The following is a 19403-nucleotide window of genomic DNA, read 5'->3' as shown; positions in this document are numbered from 1 at the left end:
ACTCTGCATCTGCAGAGGCGAGGCCAGCCCTGGCAGAGGTTCCCAGTGAAACAAGACAAGCGCACTTTTCCCTTGGGTTTCTCTCCCACTACAAAGCCACCCCAGGACCAGGCCTCGTCTGTGAGACGCCTCAGAAACCCCCGAGAAGGGTTTTGGAGTCAGAGAGGCAATCGTGGCAAAGGCAAAGGCTGGAAACCAAACTGAGACTGCAGGGAAGAAGTCCCGACTGCAAGAAAGACGCAACGGAGCCTCCAAGTGGGGAAGCGGCCGAGGAGACTGTGCCAGGCCCGGCCCACGGCCGCCCTGCCTTCTGCAGCAGCTGACTAAGACAGGCGAGTCACTTTTTCCTTCTCCCGACAGAGCTACAGGAGCCACAGCGCAGCAGGGAGGAGCTCACGAAAAGCCCCGGGGCGGGGGAGAGAGCCTGAGCACCCGCCCCTCCCAAACAGCACTCGGGGAGACCCTGGCCCCAAGAAGCGAAAAGAGAAGCCAAGGAGGGGACAGCACCTCGGGTGGAGGCCCTCAGAGACACGGATGACAATGTGGCAGCTCTGCCTGCTGAGGCAGAGCCGGCCCCTGGTATCTCTGCTAGCCCAGGGGACGGCACCACCCTGCCTTGGACGCTGCCTTTGACTTCAGGGCAGCCTGTGGCCTGCCAGGGATGTGGGCTGGGGTTGTTTAGCCTAAAATGCCAACTCAGGGTGCCCAAGAGTATGAAGAACCCCCAGTGGCCAGGCAGGTGGGCACAAGGCCTAACACGGCCACTCACCCTGAAGACCCCAGGGAAGGAACCTGGCCTTAGCCTCTTAATCTGACAGTGTGGGGAGTTATGGGAAACATCAGGCAACCTGGGGCTGCACTCTGCCCTCTGCCCAGGAGCTGCCACTCACCAGCTCCCTTTGTCTCTGGACTTGAGAGGGGGCTGGGAGAGAAGGCCCAGCCCAGCCAAGAGGGTGGTCACTCAGGAGACAAGAGAAGAGGCCCTCGGCACAAGCGTGGGCGTGCGGGAAGGAGCTGGGGAGCTCAGCGTTCCCAAGGTCAAACGTCTGGGCGGCCTTCCAGGGGCAGCGGCTAATGTTAGAACGCGAGCAGGAAGGGCCCACTCGGCAGAGGAAAGCAACCAGGCAGAGCAGGGAAAAGGGGAAGCGGGCACGCCAGGACTGCAGGCCGCGCAGGCTCAGCCAGGGCTAGGGCACTGCCTGCACCCTCAGCCCTCTCCCGGGGGCAGGTGGCCCCTGCACCAGAAAAGGCAGAACACTGACAGCACCAGTTCAGCCCTTCTGTCCTTTTTTCTCCCACATCTTTCTTGGGAGTAGGGACAGTCACGGTGTCCCCAATATTTAGTTGTTGTTGTTTTTTTTTTTTTTTTTTTTTTTTAAAGAAAGAACCGTTCGCTGAGCCCTCTGAGGGCAGGCGTGGGGGCGGAAGCTCGTTCCCAGGCCTCAGGGAGCAGCTGGGGCTCCTCCTCCAGCACGCTGGGTTCCAAGGACCCCTGGGGGACTTGCCCTGCCATTTGGACTTTCTCTCCTCTGACTGAGAAGCAGCCCAGGGCCAGGGTGGACTATGCCTCTGGGGCCTGCTCCCAGAATTCCAAAGCCTCCTGCTCTGATACATTTCCCAGCCTCTCCACAACCCTGTTTTCTTTTTTAATCTTAAAGCTTTGCTTCTGCTATCTTCTCAATTTGATCAGAAAACAAAAGAGAAATTATCCCCCATCTTTCCTGCTGATAAACTTAGGGCATTCTCCAGGAAGACAGCTTAGGAGGCTGAAGCAAACCCCACCACCTCCCTCTGAACCTCTGCAGGCAGCCTGGGGCAGTCACAGCTTCTGTCCCATGGGGCTCAGTGCTAGAAGCGAGTATCCGGGTCTTCAGTCACTCACTGCATGTCTCTCCCAGGACCTGGAGGATCCCTGAGCTGACCACAGCCTCTGGTGCAGGAGCAGGGCCTTGCAGGAAGGGGAAGGCAGATCATGTCCGGGCACCCTGCTTGCCCATTTGTGACATGGGTGCCCCTCTCCAGAGCTCTCTGAGCCCCAGCTCCCTATCTCTACACGGGGGTGGAGCACATGACCCACCCCTCAGCAGGGCAGTGTGAGGCAGCAGGAGGCGGTGAGTGGATTTAGGGCCTCCCGAGGCGCTGAGTGCAACCACACTCCCAGTGGCTCCACAAGGGCCCTGCCATGCTCCCGCCTGCCCTGGACAAGCCTCACGGGGGCCAGGCCCAGACGCGGCCAAGGCTCAGTCCACACGTGGCAGATAACAAAGCCCCCCAAAAGCTCCCCTGATGGATCCACCAACTGGAGTCAAGGAAAGGGAAGAAAGGAGCAGGAAGTGCCAGCCTACATCGGCCAACAAGCAGCAGCAAGAAGGAGGAACCGTCCCAAGAAGGCAGGGAGGGTGCCCGGAGCAGAAGCCATTCCAAGGAGCTTGCCTGTGTCCCAGCTGTCTCTCCTCTCTTGAGAAGACAGTTTCCTTCCCTGGCTGGGGCTGGGTGGCCGTGCTCCTCCTGGAAGAGGTGGCCAACACTAACACACCCCACCCTGAGGAGGGACCCTGCCCAGCGGCGGCCCACTACGGCGCCCAGGAAGGCTGCTCCCCGGACCTCCGGTCGGCCATTCAGAAAATAGCCAGCAACAGATAATAGAGCAGCTGGCATCTGCACCCACTCAACTGTGAAACAAGCGGCCACTGGAGAGGCCTACGCCAGCGATGAGGTCAGAAGCCACAGGGCAAGGGGACCCACACCCTCCTCTCCTCCACAGGCCTTCTCCTGAGCACCTCTAGGTGTCCAGCAACAAGCACAGGGCCTTCACAAAGATCCCACTCTAGTTTGGGGTTCAATCAATAAACGAGATCAACAGATAAAAGGTTAAACAATGCTAAGTGCCTATGAGAAGGGAAAAGATACATGGAAAAGGGGACCAACGTTTGTGGGCAAGGGGCGGGGAGAAGACCTTACAGCTTAGGCTGAGCAGCCAGAGAAGAAAGGGAAAGAATCCCAGGCCGAGGCAGGCTCATCCCTGACGTCTGAGCCGGGACGCCAGGGAGGCCGGAGCACGTGAGTCGGGAGAGTCACACAGCTGAGGCCACAGCGGCTACGTCACAGATGAGACTAGGGAAAGTCCTCGCACCTCCTAGCAAGGGCCTGAGGTGGGAAACCAGGAAAAGGTTCTTCGAGGGGCTGCCGAGACCAGTACTCCGTGTGGCTGACGGGTGGAGAACAGGTTAAAGGGGCCAGAAGACCAGGCATTACCACAAGAACCCAACGGGCAGGACCAGGTGGTGGCGGGGATCAAGCTTCAAGCAGAGTTGCGGCGGCTCTGTCCCTGGCCACAGAGAGCAAAGGTTGCCACCGACCAAGCACCCTTCAGCTGCTTCTCCCCTGCCCTGGCAGTACTAGGGCCCCGGGAGGAGCTGACGCTGGCCCAAAGAAGCATGAACACACGCCCAGGAAGTGGAGCTGGCGAGAGGGGAGGGGCAGGGCCAGGGAAGCGGTGAATGCCCCGTCCCGGCCTGGCTGCCACCCTTGTCACACGAGGGAGCTCGGCCCGCCGGCTCTGGGCCGCTTGCCCACCTGCTAGGGCCCAGCTAGTGTTCCTGCTCTGGGAGCTGTTCCCTGACGCACCGGAGCCACGCCCAGCCCCTCCAGACGGCCCTGGACTTCACAAGCTTCAGCTCAGGGTAGCGCCGATGGGGTCCTCAGGGGTCCCTGTGCCCATGGCCGCCTGGACAGCCCTCCCCCACTGGACAGAGCTTCTCATGGAAGAAGAGCAGGGCCCAGCTCTGACTCACTCCTCCCCAGCCCAGCACCACACACACCACTGGCACTCTGGGAAGGCCTGGGGACTGAGCGCCGGTCTCCGGGGCTGTCCTAAGTTCCTGGGAGGGCCAGAGACCTCAGCCTGCCTGCCCCAGCTAGGGTTTCAGAGCACAAGGCTGGGGAAGGGAGCCCCCAAGGGTGCTGAGTGTGGCTCGGGTGAGGAGCCATGAAGGGTGCCCCTTGCTCTTGGGGACACTGCAGTGTGGCAAGGACTCAGCCGTCTGTCAAATTCATCCGTAGGGGCATCCGGACCTCAGAGTGGCTCCTTCTCCCTGCTGAGGACCCCTCCCACTCCCTGTCCCAGCCACCACCACTGGGTCAGAGGACAGCAGCCGTCACCACGGATCACTGTGCCTCCTTTCCCCAAAGCTCTGCTCCTGACATTCCTGCGGGAGCAGCACCGGCTCTGTGCCCACCGGAGGCACAGCCTTGTCTCGGCCATGGGCAAGGCACGGCTCCCCTCCGGAAACCAGGTGCAGAGAGAACACTGCTCAGGCTGGCAGAGCCACGCGTGCTGTTACAGGCCAGGGTGATGGCCTGGCCCACCTCACTCACCGCCATCTCTACTCTGGGCTGAGCGAGTTCCCTCTGCCAGTTCTCCACCGAGCTCTAAGACGCCTCACAGAGTCCAACTGCCAGGCACTCTGACCTCAGTCTGCTAGGCCGGGATGCCCCATCCACTGCCCCACCTGCACACGGGGCCTCCAAGGTCATCCAGGGAACGAGGCCGCAAGGTCCTTACCGGTTCAGGGTTCAAGGTCCTGCATGCTGTGGCATCCGCTCCCTGGCTGTCGAGGCTGTTCCTCAGGATCATCACCATCGTCAGCACCTCAGGCACTGGGCTGCACCCCAGGGTGCGCACGAGCCATCTTCAGCAGGGCACACGGGCAGGAGTGATGCCTGGGCACCTCCCGGCTGACTGACATCAGCAGCAACAGCTCATTGGCCACCCATGCTCGTGGGGGCGGGGAGGCCCTCCGAGAAACAGCCACGCGTGGTCAACTCCCTGGAAAGACAAAAGAAAGCCCGAGGGGTTCAGGATGCGGACGACCAGGGCCCCAGAGAGCAGCCCCTCCCCTGGCTCTGGGAAGCAGGTGAGACACAGCCCTCCTACTAACGGAGCCGCCTTCAGGCAGGGCCACCCTGTGATGCCTGCAAGACCATTCTCAGGATCGGGGTGGCTGAGCAGCTGCACCGCCTCTCACCACTGAGCTGCTGATGCAGGCCGGTTTGGTAAACACCAGGCCACAACCAGGGAGTCCGAGAGTCCCACCGTGCCTCAATCCCCGTGTCTAAAACTGAAGCAGCTGGCCCTTGTGCAACCAACTGGCGGCGGGGGACCCACAGCCAGCCCGCTAGCCCCCCTTCTCCACCTGGTTCCCAACAGGAGCGACTCGAGGAATCGGGGCGTCCATTTAAAGGCACACACTCCGTCCTTGGAAGAGTCACCTCTCACCAACGTCTCTGCAACACTGGAGGCCTGTGCAGCTTTGTTGTCTTCCCACATGCGCTTCCAGCAGTGATGAGGCCCCCTTGGCATCGCCAACCCACACAGCCCGTCCATAGCCCCTCCCCAGGCCACCAGCACTGCCCGCCCAGCAAACCTAGCTCAGGTTTGAAAGATTGCTCTGCACCCCCTAACTTCTCTGATCCTACCTTCCCTCCCCACCCTGCTGTGGTGCAACTCCCGAAGACAGTCACACGGACACGAGAAATCTCAAGATCACCACCAAAAAGCAAAAAATAATTGTGATAACAGTAATAAATAAAAAGCAGCTCCTAATCTGTAATTAAAAACCAACTGCTCAGCACAGGAAAATAGTTTAAAAGCTGCTGCTCTGTGTAAAAATTAATTGCACCCTGGTATTTACTTGCCATCCAGATTGTAAATCATATTTTCCTGTTTACTTCGATTAGACTTTACAGTGGGTGTTATTGAAATTGCTCAATTACGGGCCAGCTGGCAAGCACAGGAAAATTACCTTCAACTGTTCTTCGAAAACAAGGTTCATCCAAAGTGCAAACACAGGGAAGGGGAGGAGGGAAATCAATACATTTTCAAAGGCTCCACTGTTCAGGAACAGGGGCCCGGGGGGTCTGGAAGACCTGACACACAGTTTCAATGCCACATCAATCTAGAAGCCATGCATTCTGACCAAGCAAGACCTGTTCAAGGAAGGGATGGCAGACCGCTCCTCCAAGTCTGGCCAGAGAGCTGAGCCAGAAGGGCCCGCCGGCCCCCTGGACGCTTGGCTCTGGAGCCGGCAGGAGGGGTGCCCGTGGAGTCCCCACTCAAAGGGGCCCTTTGTGCTGCCTCGGTGGCGGAGGCCGGACGGCAGCCATCGCCTCTCTGGGTGTGAGCCTCAACTCTGCGCTGGGGTAGCCAGCCCCTGGCACGGGGCCTGGGAGCGCCTGTGTCCCCCTCCTCCCAGGAGGCCGGCAGGTCTGGCGCTCGCAAGCTCGGGTCCTGAGTCAAGCACACCTAAGCTTTAGTCCCAGCTCTCCGGGTGCACGATTCGAGCCAGATTTGCCGAGTGGCCTGCTCTCTGGGCCTCGACTTCCCTCTCCAACAACCGGAGCACAGAGCCCGCCTCCGCACTGCCGCGTCACAGGAGCCACAAGAGAGCAGAGCGCGGGGCCTGTGCTCAGTGAACACGGGCTTCTGCTCTGAGCTCCACAGGGGACCCACCCCTTGGCAGAGGACACCCACGTGGCCACCCTCTCAGACACGTGCAGGGGAAGCAAGCTGCTGCACCCCAGCTGGAGGGGCCTGGCTCTAAGGCCCACCCCTCCGGTGAATGGCACAAGGCCGGTGAGGGTGATGCTGTGGAATCAGAGCAGGAAGCTGGGCCTCCCGGCTCTCACCTATTCGGTGAGCACCTACTGTGTGTCCTGCAAAGACCCAGGACCCTAGGTGGCACGAGGGGTGAACACCCAAGTACAACGGCTGGTCAGCAAGTAAGGCAGGCCCTGAAAGGCGAAGGAGCCACGGCACACGCCCTGTCCTCTGGGCCTGCGGAAAGAGAGCGCCGTGAGCCGGGCCCCAGACGGGAAGAAACTCCTTTGCACAGGGGCCAGAGAGACACAGCACCAACCAGAAAAGCCCAAGGGCGGAACCGCCTAGATGCCCACCAACAGGGGGCTGGGTAGATAAATTACGGTGCAGTTATGGAAAGGAAATCATGTGACAGTCACACCGCGATGGGGCAGTCAGAGCGTGCAGAGTGGTGAGGGCACCGGTGGCTGGCACACAGGGTACACGTGGAGGAGCGGGCCTCAGGAAGCAGGAGCCGGAAGACTGAAACCAGAGCGAAGGCTCCAGAGGCCATACTGAAGCAGTCTCTGGACTACCGAAGGAGCTCTGACACTGGGGGTGGCTGCCCTGATCTGTTACAGGAGAGCAATTTCTTCTGAGCCCTGTGCAACCCCTGGCACAACGCCTCGCCGAAGATCCAGGATCCATGCACATTTCTGGAATCGCGCTAACTGTGGGCACATTCTCAGATCTTGAGGTGAATCCACACGGGCAGAGCCTGGTGCAGTCTGGAACTCCCTGGGATTCCCTGGACCCATGGCAGGGCCTGGCCAAATTCACTGGGGAACGCCGGCGCTTGCTGAGACACACAGAGCGCAGTCGGAGACTGGGCCAGGGTCTTTGTGGAAACGGCCCAGGGGCACGGCCTTGGGAGAAACAACCAGGGGAGCCAGGTGGGGGGAACGGTGCCTGCTCTGCCCAGTGGGTTTTCTCTGAACCTGTATTTTTTTTTTTTTTAACAGGCAGAGTGGACAGTGAGAGAGAGAGAGACAGAGAGAAAGGTCTTCCTTTGCCGTTGGTTCACTCTCCAATGGCCGGCACACCGCGCTGATCCGATGGCAGGAGCCAGGTACTTATCCTGGTCTCCCATGGGGTGCAGGGCCCAAGCACCTGGGCCATCCTCCACTGCACTCCCTGGCCACAGCAGAGAGCTGGCCTGGAAGAGGGGCAACCGGGACAGAATCCGGCGACCCAACCGGGACTAGAACCCGGTGTGCCAGCGCCGCTAGGCGGAGGATTAGCCTAGTGAGCCGCGGCGCCAGCCTCTGAACCTGTATTAAGAACAGCCTCTAGGGGCCGTAGCGAGGCACAGCCGGTAAGGCCGCCACCTACAGTGCCGACATCCCATATGGGAGCTGGTTCAAGTCCCAGCTGCTCCACTTCTCATCCAGCTCTCTGCTGGATGGCCTGGGAAAGCAGTAGAAGATGGCCCAAGTCCCTGGGCCCCTGCACCCGCATGGGAGACCGGAAGAATCTCCTGGCCCCTGCTTTGGATCAGCACAGCTCTGGCCGTTGCAGCCAACGGGGGAGTGAGCCAGCAGAGGGAAGACCTCTCTCTCTCTCTCTCTGCCTCTCCTTTGCTCTCTGTGTAACTCTTTCAAATAAAATAATAAATCTTAGGAAAGGGGTGGGGGAGAACAGCCTCTATAAGCAGTACCTGTGGTATGCCAGGTGCCTCACCACATGCGCTACCAGGCACTTCAACTGCCCCATTTTCCTGCAGTATGAAGCGACTCACCGAGGGTCTAGATTCAGAGCTGGACTTGAACCCTCGTGGGCCGGTTCCCAGGCATGCACTTCCCACTTGCCCTCGTTCCTTGCCAAATGCACACTTCATCAACTGCCATGTGGCCCAGCAACCACACTCCTTAGCAGACTTACAGTCACACGAAAACTGTACCCAAATACTTCATTCGTGACAGCCGAAACCAGGCGAACACGCAGATGTCACCCCCTGGGGGAATGGTTACACAGGCGGCGGTGGGCAACACACACCATAGAACACTACTCAGCAACGCAAGGAAGCCAACCACGAATGCACACCATGACTTGGACAAACCTCCAAAGAATCCTGAGAAAACCCAATCCCAAAGGTGACCCACTGTGCGAGCCCCACCGTATCACACTCTCAAAGTGACAAACAGGTAGAACTGGGAACAGATGCGTGCTGGCCAGGCTGTGGGATGAGGCTGCAGGCGCAAGGTGGGGAGGCAACTGGAGGGCTCCTTAAGGGGATGGAAAAGTTCTGTGTCTTGGCTCTGTTGGGGTCCATTCCCTGCTTGGCTGTGGCACCACTCATGAAATGTTACTACTGGGAGAAACAGAACTTCCTCTGTATTTCTTAGAACCGCATGACAGTAAAATGATCTCAAAATAAAGAATTCAAATAAATCCACTCAGTCTATGCATTTGTCAAAACTCATGGAATTAATTAAACACCAAAGAGTGAATTGTACTCTGTGTAAATGGTGGGGGGGAGGGGGCGGCAAGGGGAGTAAAGCCCACGGCTTACAGCGAGGAGACCACGTGCAGGGACGGGGGTGGGGAGGGGAGTTTATGTCTCCTGTGGAATCTGGCAGCCCAAGCCTTCACCTTGAGCAAGCCACCTGAAGCCAGTGCCCTCCTCTTCAGGGAGGGACTGTTACGGCGCTGCAGATAAAGTCCTCACTGGCCACGCCCATACCCCATACTGGAGCACTGGTCTCAACTCCAGCTGTTCTGCTTCTGCTCCAGCTCCCTGCTGGGGGGGACCTGGACAGAGTCCCAGGCTCCTGGGGTCAGGAGCCATTGTGGTCACCCGGGGAGTGAACCAGTGGACGGAAGCGCTCCCTCCCTCGCTCCCCTGGTCCCCCACCCTCTATCCCCCACCCCAACCCCTGTCATTCTGTCTTTCAGGTAAAAAAATAAATCTATAAAAATAAAAAACAAAATGGGCATGACGTGCGGTAGGCAGGCATTTGGCAGTGTTTAAGACACAGCTTAGACACCTGCCCCTTACCGGAGTGCCTAGCTTAGAGTCCCAGCTCTGCTCCCAAGCCCAGCCTCCTGCTAATGCACAACAAAGCAGGCAGCAGATGATGGCACAAGAACTTTGCCACCAGCGAGGGAAACCCAGATTACGTTCCAAGCTCTGGCTACTGCAGGCATTTGGGGAGTAAACCAGCAGGTGGAAAAAAAAATTTTTTTTGAAGATTGATTGATTGATTTGAAAGTCAGAACTACAGAGAGACAGAGGCAGAGCAAGAGAGAGAGAGAGAGAGAGAGAGAGAGAGAGAGAGAGAGGTCTTCCATCCACTGGTTTGCTCCCCAGATGACTGCAATGGCCAGAGCTGCACCGATCCAAAGCCAGGAGCCAGGAGCTTCTTCTGGGTCTCCCATGTGGGTGCAGGGGCCCAGGACTTGGGCCATCTTCTACTGCTTTCCCAGGCCATAGCAGAGAGCTGGATCGAAAGAGGAGCAGCCGGGACTCGAACTGGCACCCATATGGGATGCCGGCACTGTAGGCGGAGGCTTTACCCACCACACCACGGCAATGGCTCCCATATGTGCACCGGTTCTTTGCTTCATTCTTTCAAACAAACATAAATAAAATTTTAACAGTTACTGTGCCCTGGGGGCTGCTGGTGATTTAAATAAGAACTGTATGGAAAAGAGCTCAGCAGAAAAGGCCAAAGACGGGGCCTCCACTCCCTCTGCATGAGGAGCAACTGTGGGCAACGCTTCTCGTCTGCTGACGTGGTCCTGGCGTGTCCTCTGCAGCTCTCTCGATTTATATTTAGATCATGTGTTGTCGCCCCTCCCCACACACACACCGTGACTCCCAGGACAGTGCCTGTGGCACAGACAGGGCTTCCCGCCCGGCCCCTGCACACAACTGGGACTGCCAGGGTCTGCCAGCGGAGGGCTGGGGAAGGGGCCCACCTCGCCTGACACCTCAGCTGATGACAGGGACCCAGTGCTCTCAGGCTCCAACCCCAGGGCCTCCAATCAATCGCTCATTCACTGGAATTTCCAACCCAAGAGCAAAAGGCCGATGCACGTCCCCTGGATACAGCCATGGTGGCCGAGGGCCCTGCCCACAACCAGCTCTGAGCTCCCCAGCACTGTGCATCAGGCAAGGCCACCTGCAGAAGGGAAAGTGACTGGTCAGCAAGGGGCCCTGGAGCCACAGGCATGGTATCCCTACCCTATCCCAGAGCCCACCTCTGCCCCCACGGCTCCCACATAGCCCCTTCCCACCCCCACCTCACCCATCAACCACGGACCGCCTCTTTTCATTTAACCCTCTGAACAGTCACGCTGGTAGTATCCCCACTTGCCGGATGAGAAGACTAAAGCCCCAAGAAAAGAAATCAAGTCACGTGCCCAACATCCTACAACTCGCAAGGGCAAGGCCAGGACTCAAACGCAGGCCGCCTCCCCCGCCATCTCTGAGCCCCCCGGGACGGGCCAGCTTTGCTCTCTTACCCAAGGCCTTCCTCACAGGAAACACGCTTGCTTTGGTTCTGCAGTCTTCGATGTGGGCTCGTTTGTTTGCACCCTTTGAACACAGCTGTGTGATATCACTGTGGTCTAAGACTCAGCCGCTGGCAAACGGGAACTGCCCAGTGAGTGAGTCCACACACACAGACGTTTCTGCAAACTCTGTAATTCCATCTACCACCAAAGGCTTCTGCATTTCCACGGGCTACCCCTGAAGAAGAAACTGGCCGCACGGGCAGTCGTCAAGACAGACGAACTCTTCCTGCTGCGAATGTCTCTGTGTGGCCTGCCCCTAACTACCTGCACACACAGCAGACGGCTTCATCAACGCCTTTAACAACAGAACTCACATCAACACCTACACATGAGCTTGGCCGCTGATGGCGATTTTCCTGATGGGTCGAGCCAGTCACTGCTCTCAGAGCCTCCACTTCCCCTCCAGTGCAGGAAAGGGAACGGCAGGAAAACGCAATTCCCCAAGGTCACCGCGAAGGCCTTGCGCACTTTGCAGCTTGTGTAGGCAGGACTGAGAAGCAAGCTCACAGATGTCTGAGGACGCCGCTTCTCCACAGGCCACAGAGCTGGAGCAGGGCTGAGAAAGGCGCTGCATCCGGTGGCTGGCAGTGGAGCCCCAGCCCCGCCCAGCTGGGAAGCGAATGTGGCTGCGCACGCCTTTTCCCCAAGGATTCCCACGTCTGAGAGCAGAGCTGTCAGGAGCTGCCAAGGAACTTTATCAAGAGCCTGCACTTTCCCAGAGCGAGCCGATGCTGGCCAGAGTCTGGAGACCCAACCAGAGGCCAGGGCCGGAGCACACGGCTTTCCCACACGGCAGCCACCATCCCACCTCCCTGCCTCAGCCCAGCTGCCCAGGAGCTCCGGGCCCCCGAGAGCTGACGGACAGACGCAGATCTGCCTTCACCACCTTCTGGGCCCAGACAGGAACACGGAGACGATTAAGACCTCTTAGAGTGCCAGTCCTTTACCATTCAAGACCTGGTCAACGCTGCACATCTCTGATAGAAACCGCACGGTATGGGCAGCGTACAGGAAAGACACTCCTTCCTCCTCCTCCTCCCCCCGACTCACTGTCTTCTTTCTTCTCGGTCTATATTTGCAGAAAGAATGGGTGCTACAGAGCATACGTTCCAACACAGCATAAACAAGACGACAGTGTCCTCAGAGCGCCCAGACAAGAGGGTGCTACTACTATCCCTTTTGACAGGGGAAACTGAGAGCCAGGCCAAGGTCACCCAGGTAACTTTCACAAGGCACAATGCCTCAACTCACATCTGTGAGCTCCAAAGTCCTGTCTGAACTAGAACCTTCTCCTCCAGGATCTCTAACTTCTGTAATTATCCTATAAATACACGCTTGACTTCTCAGATCAACACTGAAGCACAGACACTCCCAATTGCAATGCACCCCACCCTCCAAAACTGCTCACCCTCAGGCACCCCACCAACCTTCTGGAACCTGTTGTTAAAATGTGGCTCTAAGAGCCCCACTGCAGGCAGGAAAGATGGACAGGCCAGGGATGGGAGGGGGTCTTGCAGAGGGTGGGAGTGGGACACACTGCCACCACCTACCACCCTTAACTGCAAGAAGTGCAGCTATGATGGGTGCCACACACAATGTGAGGTTGCTTCCAGGCCCTGGGAGGAGCTGCACTGGTTTGCTGCCTCCCCAGCCAGACCTGGTGCCCAGCCTGCCCTCCTCCCAGAGTTCACTGCTCGCGTATGTGTGGGCAGCCCTGCCCTGCAAGTGTGCAGCCCGGGTCATCCTCTGGCCTCAGCACAGTGCCTGGCCACAGCAGGAACCTGACCAGTGGCTATCTGCTATGTCAAAAATCAAGGTTGGGGAAGAGCACTGACTTCAGGTCCAGGAGCTGCACCTCCCAGCACAGCCCCTGGATGAGCTGTGGGACCCAGAACTCATCCCCTTCCTGTGTCAAACCTAACAAGTTCTTGTTCTGAGTCAGAGGTACAAGATCAACAAGGGATGCCCCATAAGGCAGGGCACTACCAAAATGCCCCCGGAAGCACCAAAGCCTTAGGAGAGCACAGCTCCTAGCAGGAGTAGGCGCTCACTAGAAAAGACCCTGAACTTGCTCCTGGGGGCAGGGAATGTGCTTTTGAGCCTTCTGGGCACTTCCCTCCTGGCACTGGGCTGCTGGGTACTCAAGGGGCTGAGCAACATCTTCCTGCACAAGCATGAAACCCGTGCCGGCCTTAGAACACTCAGCCCCGGCCCCGGCGCCACAGCCACGGCCCCGGCATGGCTTTGAGCAGGCCTCCTCCACAGGATGAATCCATTTCCCTAGCCACTCATGCAGGTGACCAAAGGCCAGCGAAAGCCCATGGCCAGGCTCCCCTGCGAGTCTCTCTTCCTGGAGGGGAGTCTCTCTCACGGGAACAGCACCGGAAAACGAGCCGCTGAGCCGCGTCGGAACTCTGTGCTCCGGGACTCGGCGCAGTGGCTCTCACCGGGCGGCGGGGAGTTTCTGCTTTTTTAAGCAAATGTCCTTGGAGAAGAGGGGGAGGAACGACATTATTCAGGGACATGAAAGTGCTGAGATCCAAAGCCAAAACAAATCTGAACATGGGAACAAGACAGCCCATGCTGCTTCTTGAAACTGAAGCCAGCTGCACGCATGACTGGCCCAGAGCTCATTTATCAGCGAGAAAGAACTGCAAGGCGAGTTTCCTGTACGCGCTCCCGTACGTCTCACTGCCACTCACGCTGCTGTCACCCACCAAACACTACAGAAGAGCTCCTTACAGGCCACGATGTGTCCCCGAGGGACAGGGGGTCACAGAAGAGGACTACTCACGGAGCGGGCTACACACTGCCTTCTCTTCCAAACCACGGTGAGGGGGAGAACGCCAGGGAAGCAAGGACAGCGAGGGCCAGCACGGGCCCCAAGCTAAGCTACTGTACCGTTAAGCCACTTAGCCTAAGACAACCATGACCTGTTCTTCAGCCAGACCCACTTACAAACCGTGATTAGAAACCGAGAGACGAGGGGTAAAAAAGCAATGAAACAAAAGTGAAGGAGCCCAGACAAGAGGCTCTGGTAACAGCGGGACTTAGAAGATGAGTGTGGCCAATCAGCCAATCACTTCCCTGCCCTGGGCCCAGCTCCCTCACCTGCCGACTGGGCCGGACAAGCTGTGCCTGTGACCAGTGAGACTAAGCGCAGCCACATGTAGCGGCAGGTCACTGCGCCCTCTGCGTCTCCATTTTCTCACTTGCCACATGCAGACAGGAACCCAAGCCTGTCCTGGAGCAGCTGCTACTGTGGCTGTGTGCGGGTGGCCATCTGGTCCAGCGCCAGCCTGACCTGCAGCGTTCAGGACGCAGGAAACTGGACAACAAAGGCCAAATCCTCACTTGCGGCCATCGAGGGCCTCGGCTGTGACCTCCCGTATGGCCGAGTCGGGGCAGGAGGCCACACTGACCTTCTGATTTGCTTGCAGTGGGCGGGGTGAACACGGGAGGGGGAAGGTTGCAGAACCCCCCCTTACCTGTCTATCAGGTAGGGGAAGGGCTGTGTGCCAAGTGTATTTTCCAAGCTCAGTCCTTAAGCACATGGGACAATTTGGTCTCTTTCAACGAAGTTAACACAGTACTGAGTCAGAGCAAATTTTTAGGGGGCTAAGAAGTTAGCCACTGACCAGTTCTGACATTTCCACCACCCACCTCCCAGGACAAGACCCTCCTCTTCTTAGATGGAGCCCTTAGACATCAGCAATCTCCCCGTCCACAGGAGCGGCTGCCCCGGCCCAGGCTGCTCCCGTAGCTCTCCCACCAGTGCGGCTCAGCTGCTCAGCAGGCTGGGAGAAGCATCGCTGGGACTGCCAGGCGGCCCGCTAGAGCTGCTGTCACAGGGCCCCAGGGGCCACGCGCAGAGGGAGGTACTCTCTCAGCAGCTGCTACTCAGGACACAGCTGGGAGGCCTGGGGACCGGTGGCCTCGAACAGCACGTCTCACCCTGCAGGGGACCCAGGAGGGGCCAACGCGCTGTGTGAGAACCGCTGCAGACATGAGGGTCAGCAGGTTTCCCATCTGCCACCCACTCAGAAGTCACACCCTGACCTCAGCTCCCACTTGAGGACTTCCCCCTCCTGATCTGATTCAGTCACATTAACCAACCCACACGACAGGTCTCTGCAGAAACCAGTCACACTTTAAGCCCTATGCCTTCCTCCCCTTGCACCACTAAAGCTCCAACACGCATTCAAGAACTCCTTCGGGGGGCCAGTGCTGTGGCGCAGCAGGTTAACACCTAGCCTGAGGTGCCGGCATCCCATATGGGCGCCAGTTCAAGACCCGGCTGCTCCACTTCCGATCCAGCTCTCTGCTATGGCCTGGGATAGCAGAAGATGGCCCAAGTCCTTGGGCCCCTGCACCCGCATGAGAGACCCGGGGGAAGTTCCTGGCTCCTGGCTTCGGATCGGCACAACTCCAGCTGTTACGGCCATTTGGGGAGTGAACCATTGGATGGAAGACATTTCTCTCTCTCTCTGCCTCTCCTCTCTCTGTGTAGCTCTGACTTTCAAATAACAAAAATAAATCTTTAAAAAAATAAAAAATAAAAGAACTCCATCGGGGCCAGTATTGTGACACAGCGGGTAAAGCCACCACTTGTGATACCTGCATCTCCTATCGGCACCAGTTCAGGTCCCGGCCACTCCACTTCCGATCCAATTCCCGGCTAGTGGCCCAGGAAAAGCAGCAGAGGATGACACAAGTCCTTGGCCCCTGCCACGCGTGCAGAAGGCCTGGATGAAGCTGCTGGCTCCGGCCTAGCTCGGTCCTGGCTGTTGTGGCCGCTAGGGAGGTGAACCAGCTGTCTTCTTTCTCCCTCTCTCTAACTCTTTCAAATAAGTAAATCTTTAAAAAAAAAAAAAAAAAGGACTCCACTGCTGACCCAAACAGAACCAGACTCAAGAGCTGTTCAAGAGATCTGCACAGGACAAGTACACCTGAACTCTGGGGCACCTATCAGAGTAAACTGCCAAAGCTACCCACCTGCTACTTACTGGTGGGGAGGGCCCTGCAGGGGAGAACATGCCAGGAAGGCCACAGATGCCAAGAGCTGCAGCACCGTGGTGGGAACCTCTCTTCGTGCAACCACAACCACCAGTCTGTGGACAGACTGAGGAGCACCGCGCTGTCACCTCGCAGACGGAGGACGAGACTCCTGCTAAGGAGGGCTTCGCCCGACCCAGGATCAAAGCTAAGTCCAGACTTCGCAGGTGGTTACTTAGAAGTGGCCACACAATCCACACAAGAAGTTGAGGGACTGCTGACGACTGGGTCTGGAGTTTCCTTTTTGAATTTCTGGCAGGGAAGAGAGGGCCCCTCATTTGCAAACACTTCACTTCCTTCTGAGCAGTCTGGATGTGACATCCGGGCCTCCTGAACTCGGGGTACAGATCTAGAGGAAATGACACCGTCCATCAGCTATACCAGGCTCAGAAGCAAGGCATCCTGGGAAGCCAAGAAAAGCGCTTCGGGACCCTGAGGCCAGTGCCTTTTTTTTTTGACTGTGGAAAGGCCCGTATCTTTTACAGGTCTGCTGAGGCACGGAGGCCCCGGGAAGAGTTAACAGAAATCATCTTCCTTGTCAGAGATGGCCCACGTCCCAGCAGAAACAGAGATGTATTCTATTGTTTGTCCACAACATACCCCAACGTGCTTGATAAACTGCCAAACACACCAGCTGCTGCTGTAGCTGTCGTGCGATTGTCATCGTCCGCCGGTGGAGCCGTCTGACCCAGTTGTGGGCGCACACTTCCCTTGCTCGCAGGAAGCTCACTCGCCCAGTCAGCAGCAGACACACACCTCCCAGACCGAGCGGCGGGCTGAGCTGCACCTGGCTGTGGAGAGGGGCCTGGCCCTGGCGCCTGCTGGCTGTCGGACACCTAGAGAAGGCACGGTGCGCTCGAAGCAGCCTTTACCAGGAGCACGGCTGGGGGCTGCTCAACATTCTCAGACTTGCAAACAACAAAGCTTACACGTCCCCCTCCTCCGCGCCGCCCCCGCCCAAAATATAAAAGAAAGCCTGTCAGACTGGTCATTAGCAAGGGTCTGAATGGGTGAAATCTAACAGGTGGCGGTCAGAGGTTCAGGTGAACCCCGTGTATGGTCGGCAGCACGCTGTCAGCTCTGAAAACGCACAGTGTGGCTGCCAGTGATACGCATCCATCCCGTAAGGCCTTACTGAGTGGTCCCTGGGTTAGGACACAAACAAAAGCCACAGTCCCTGCTTCCACGAGAGTGGAAATTACTGACTGATACACGAGTGAAATGAAAAATAAAACACACTGAGAGGCAGAGGACATTTTTACTTGTTATCATTTTTTAAAGATTTTTTATGTCTTTTTTTTTTTTTGAAAGGCACAGTGACAGAGACAAAGAGAGAGCAGAGAAAAAGAGAGATATTCCATCTGCTGGTTCACTTCCCAAATGGCTGCCATGGCCCAGGCTGGGGGCCAGACCAAAGCCAGGAGCCAAGAACTCCATCCAGGCCTCCCATGTGGGTGCAGGGGCCCAGGAACTTGGGCCGTGTTCTGCTGCTTTCCCAGGCACGTTAGCAGAGAGATGGATCAGAAGCAGAGGGGTGGAACTGAACCAGTCCCTTAGATATGGGATGCACATCACAAGCAGCAGCTTACTCTGCCGCACCGCAACCCTGGCCCAGGACACTGCAAGAAGTGAATTAGCCTGATAACGTAACTGGGCTCCCTGAAGTTTGGAAATCCACGTCACAGCCTTCCTGGGGTAGTAGTGAAGCCGCCCTGGGCTCTGTCCCTCCCACACCACGGCAGGCTCGCTGCCTGGGCAAGCTCTTGCTCACATCAACGAAACACTGACTAGAGCCGTGATGCTCAGGAGGTGCACAGCCTAGCAAGTGCCCGGATGTGACATCTGCGTCCACAGGACCCCAGCAAGCAGGGCTGGCAAGACCATGCCAAAGGCTGCTCCAACCCCGACTGGCCCTGACTGGGCATGGCCTGAGGGTCAGAGTCCACACGGGAGTCTCTCTGAGCAATGCTGACCACACCCTTGGGCAAGCCTGGAGCCTCACTTGAGAGCCCACACCAGCCCCGTCTGCTTTTCACAGCACCGATGTGAAACATCTTCCCCCAAAACTCGGTGGAATGCAACCCAAAGTCACCTGCCTTCCACAAAGCGGGACAAATCAACCCCTGCAGAGATGAGCCCAAAACATCATTTGCCATTGTCACTCTTTTCCCCTCTGCCCTTGAACCTGTCCTACAAATAGTCCTGCTCAGATGCAAATTAATAGGTTCCGTTTGGCACAGTCAAGATGGGAAGCAACCTAGATGGCTCACAGGAGGAGTGGGATAAATAAATGCTGAAACACCCATGCAAGGGACAAACCGTGGCTTTCAAAAGGCTGTGAAAATAAACAAGTCTTAAAACAAAACAAAACAAATCCAAAGGCCACATGAGACGGGGCGAGCATTTGGTGCAGCAGTCAAGGTGCCAAGGGGGATGTCCACGTTCCCTATCAGGGCGCCTGGGTCCCAGCACTGGCCCTGCTTCTGACTCCTGTTGTACCCTGGGAGGTGGCAGATGACGGCCATAGCAGTTAGGTCACTGCCACCCACTTGAGAGACCTGGCCTGAGTTCCAGGCTCCTGGCTTTGTCCTGACCCAGCTCCAGCTACTGCAGAATGAACCAACAAAATGATGACTGGTCTCTCTTTCTCCTTCTCGCTCTTTCTCCCTTTCAAATAAATACATTTTTCAAAAATTTATTTGAAACAAAGGCTATAAGAGCTCCACGTGACCTGACAGGAAATCATCTTGCAGTACAGCACCAGGTGACAAAGCAAAGACCAGAAGACTGGGGTACAATACGCGCTCATTTGGGAAACACTAAATAAATAATTATACGAATAACATAGAAATCCCTGTAGGGACACAAAAGAAATGGAACATCAGTAGAACTTCAAGGAGTGGAAATGAGTGGCTCGGATCAAAGATAAGAAGGGGTTCTTTAAGGAATACCCTGCGGTACCATACGCAGGTATCAATCTGTGCAAAAGCACGTTTTAAAACCAAAACTAAATACAAATTCATGGATCCAACTGCACACTCAAGAACACACATGTACCTCTGGCAGGACAGACAAGATGACCGCAGTAAGAGCTCCTCCAGAGGGTCCGACAGTGTAGCTAACGGGTAAGGCCACTGCCTGTGACGCCGGCATCCCATATGGGCGCCCGTTCGAGTCCTGGCTGCTTCACTTT

General features: G+C 57.2%; 2 protein-coding genes and 1 long non-coding RNA gene across 4 annotated transcripts in view; 1 reads left to right on the top strand and 2 right to left on the bottom strand.

Moving 5' to 3' along the window:
* The window catches only part of FAM53B (family with sequence similarity 53 member B), a 73903-nt gene extending 69199 nt beyond the window's left edge, over positions 1–4704 (bottom strand). Inside the window, exon 1 of the mRNA XM_017338086.3 lies at positions 4565–4704. Coding sequence (XP_017193575.2) covers positions 4565–4642 — 78 coding nt within the window. The 5' untranslated portion in view covers positions 4643–4704. The remainder of the gene's footprint in view (positions 1–4564) is intronic.
* EEF1AKMT2 (EEF1A lysine methyltransferase 2) overlaps positions 1–19403 on the bottom strand; it is a 104436-nt gene that overhangs the window by 3881 nt on the left and 81152 nt on the right. The window contains exon 7 of one of the 2 annotated variants that reach the window (XR_007914522.2): positions 4565–4828. The gene's annotated coding sequence lies outside the window, so the exon portion shown is untranslated. Of the gene's footprint in view, positions 1–4564; positions 4829–19403 lie in introns of those variants that run through there. The other variant, XM_051833541.2, reaches the window with a different exon arrangement.
* On the top strand, positions 12016–17458 carry LOC138845277 (uncharacterized). Its single transcript, XR_011382198.1, has 2 exons — positions 12016–12149; positions 12237–17458. It is a non-coding gene; the product is annotated as an uncharacterized lncRNA (long non-coding RNA).

Source organism: Oryctolagus cuniculus, chromosome 15 (assembly GCF_964237555.1).
Source record: "Oryctolagus cuniculus chromosome 15, mOryCun1.1, whole genome shotgun sequence".
In the NCBI taxonomy this organism is placed as follows: domain Eukaryota; kingdom Metazoa; phylum Chordata; class Mammalia; order Lagomorpha; family Leporidae; genus Oryctolagus; species Oryctolagus cuniculus.
This window is presented reverse-complemented; position numbering and strand designations above follow the sequence as displayed.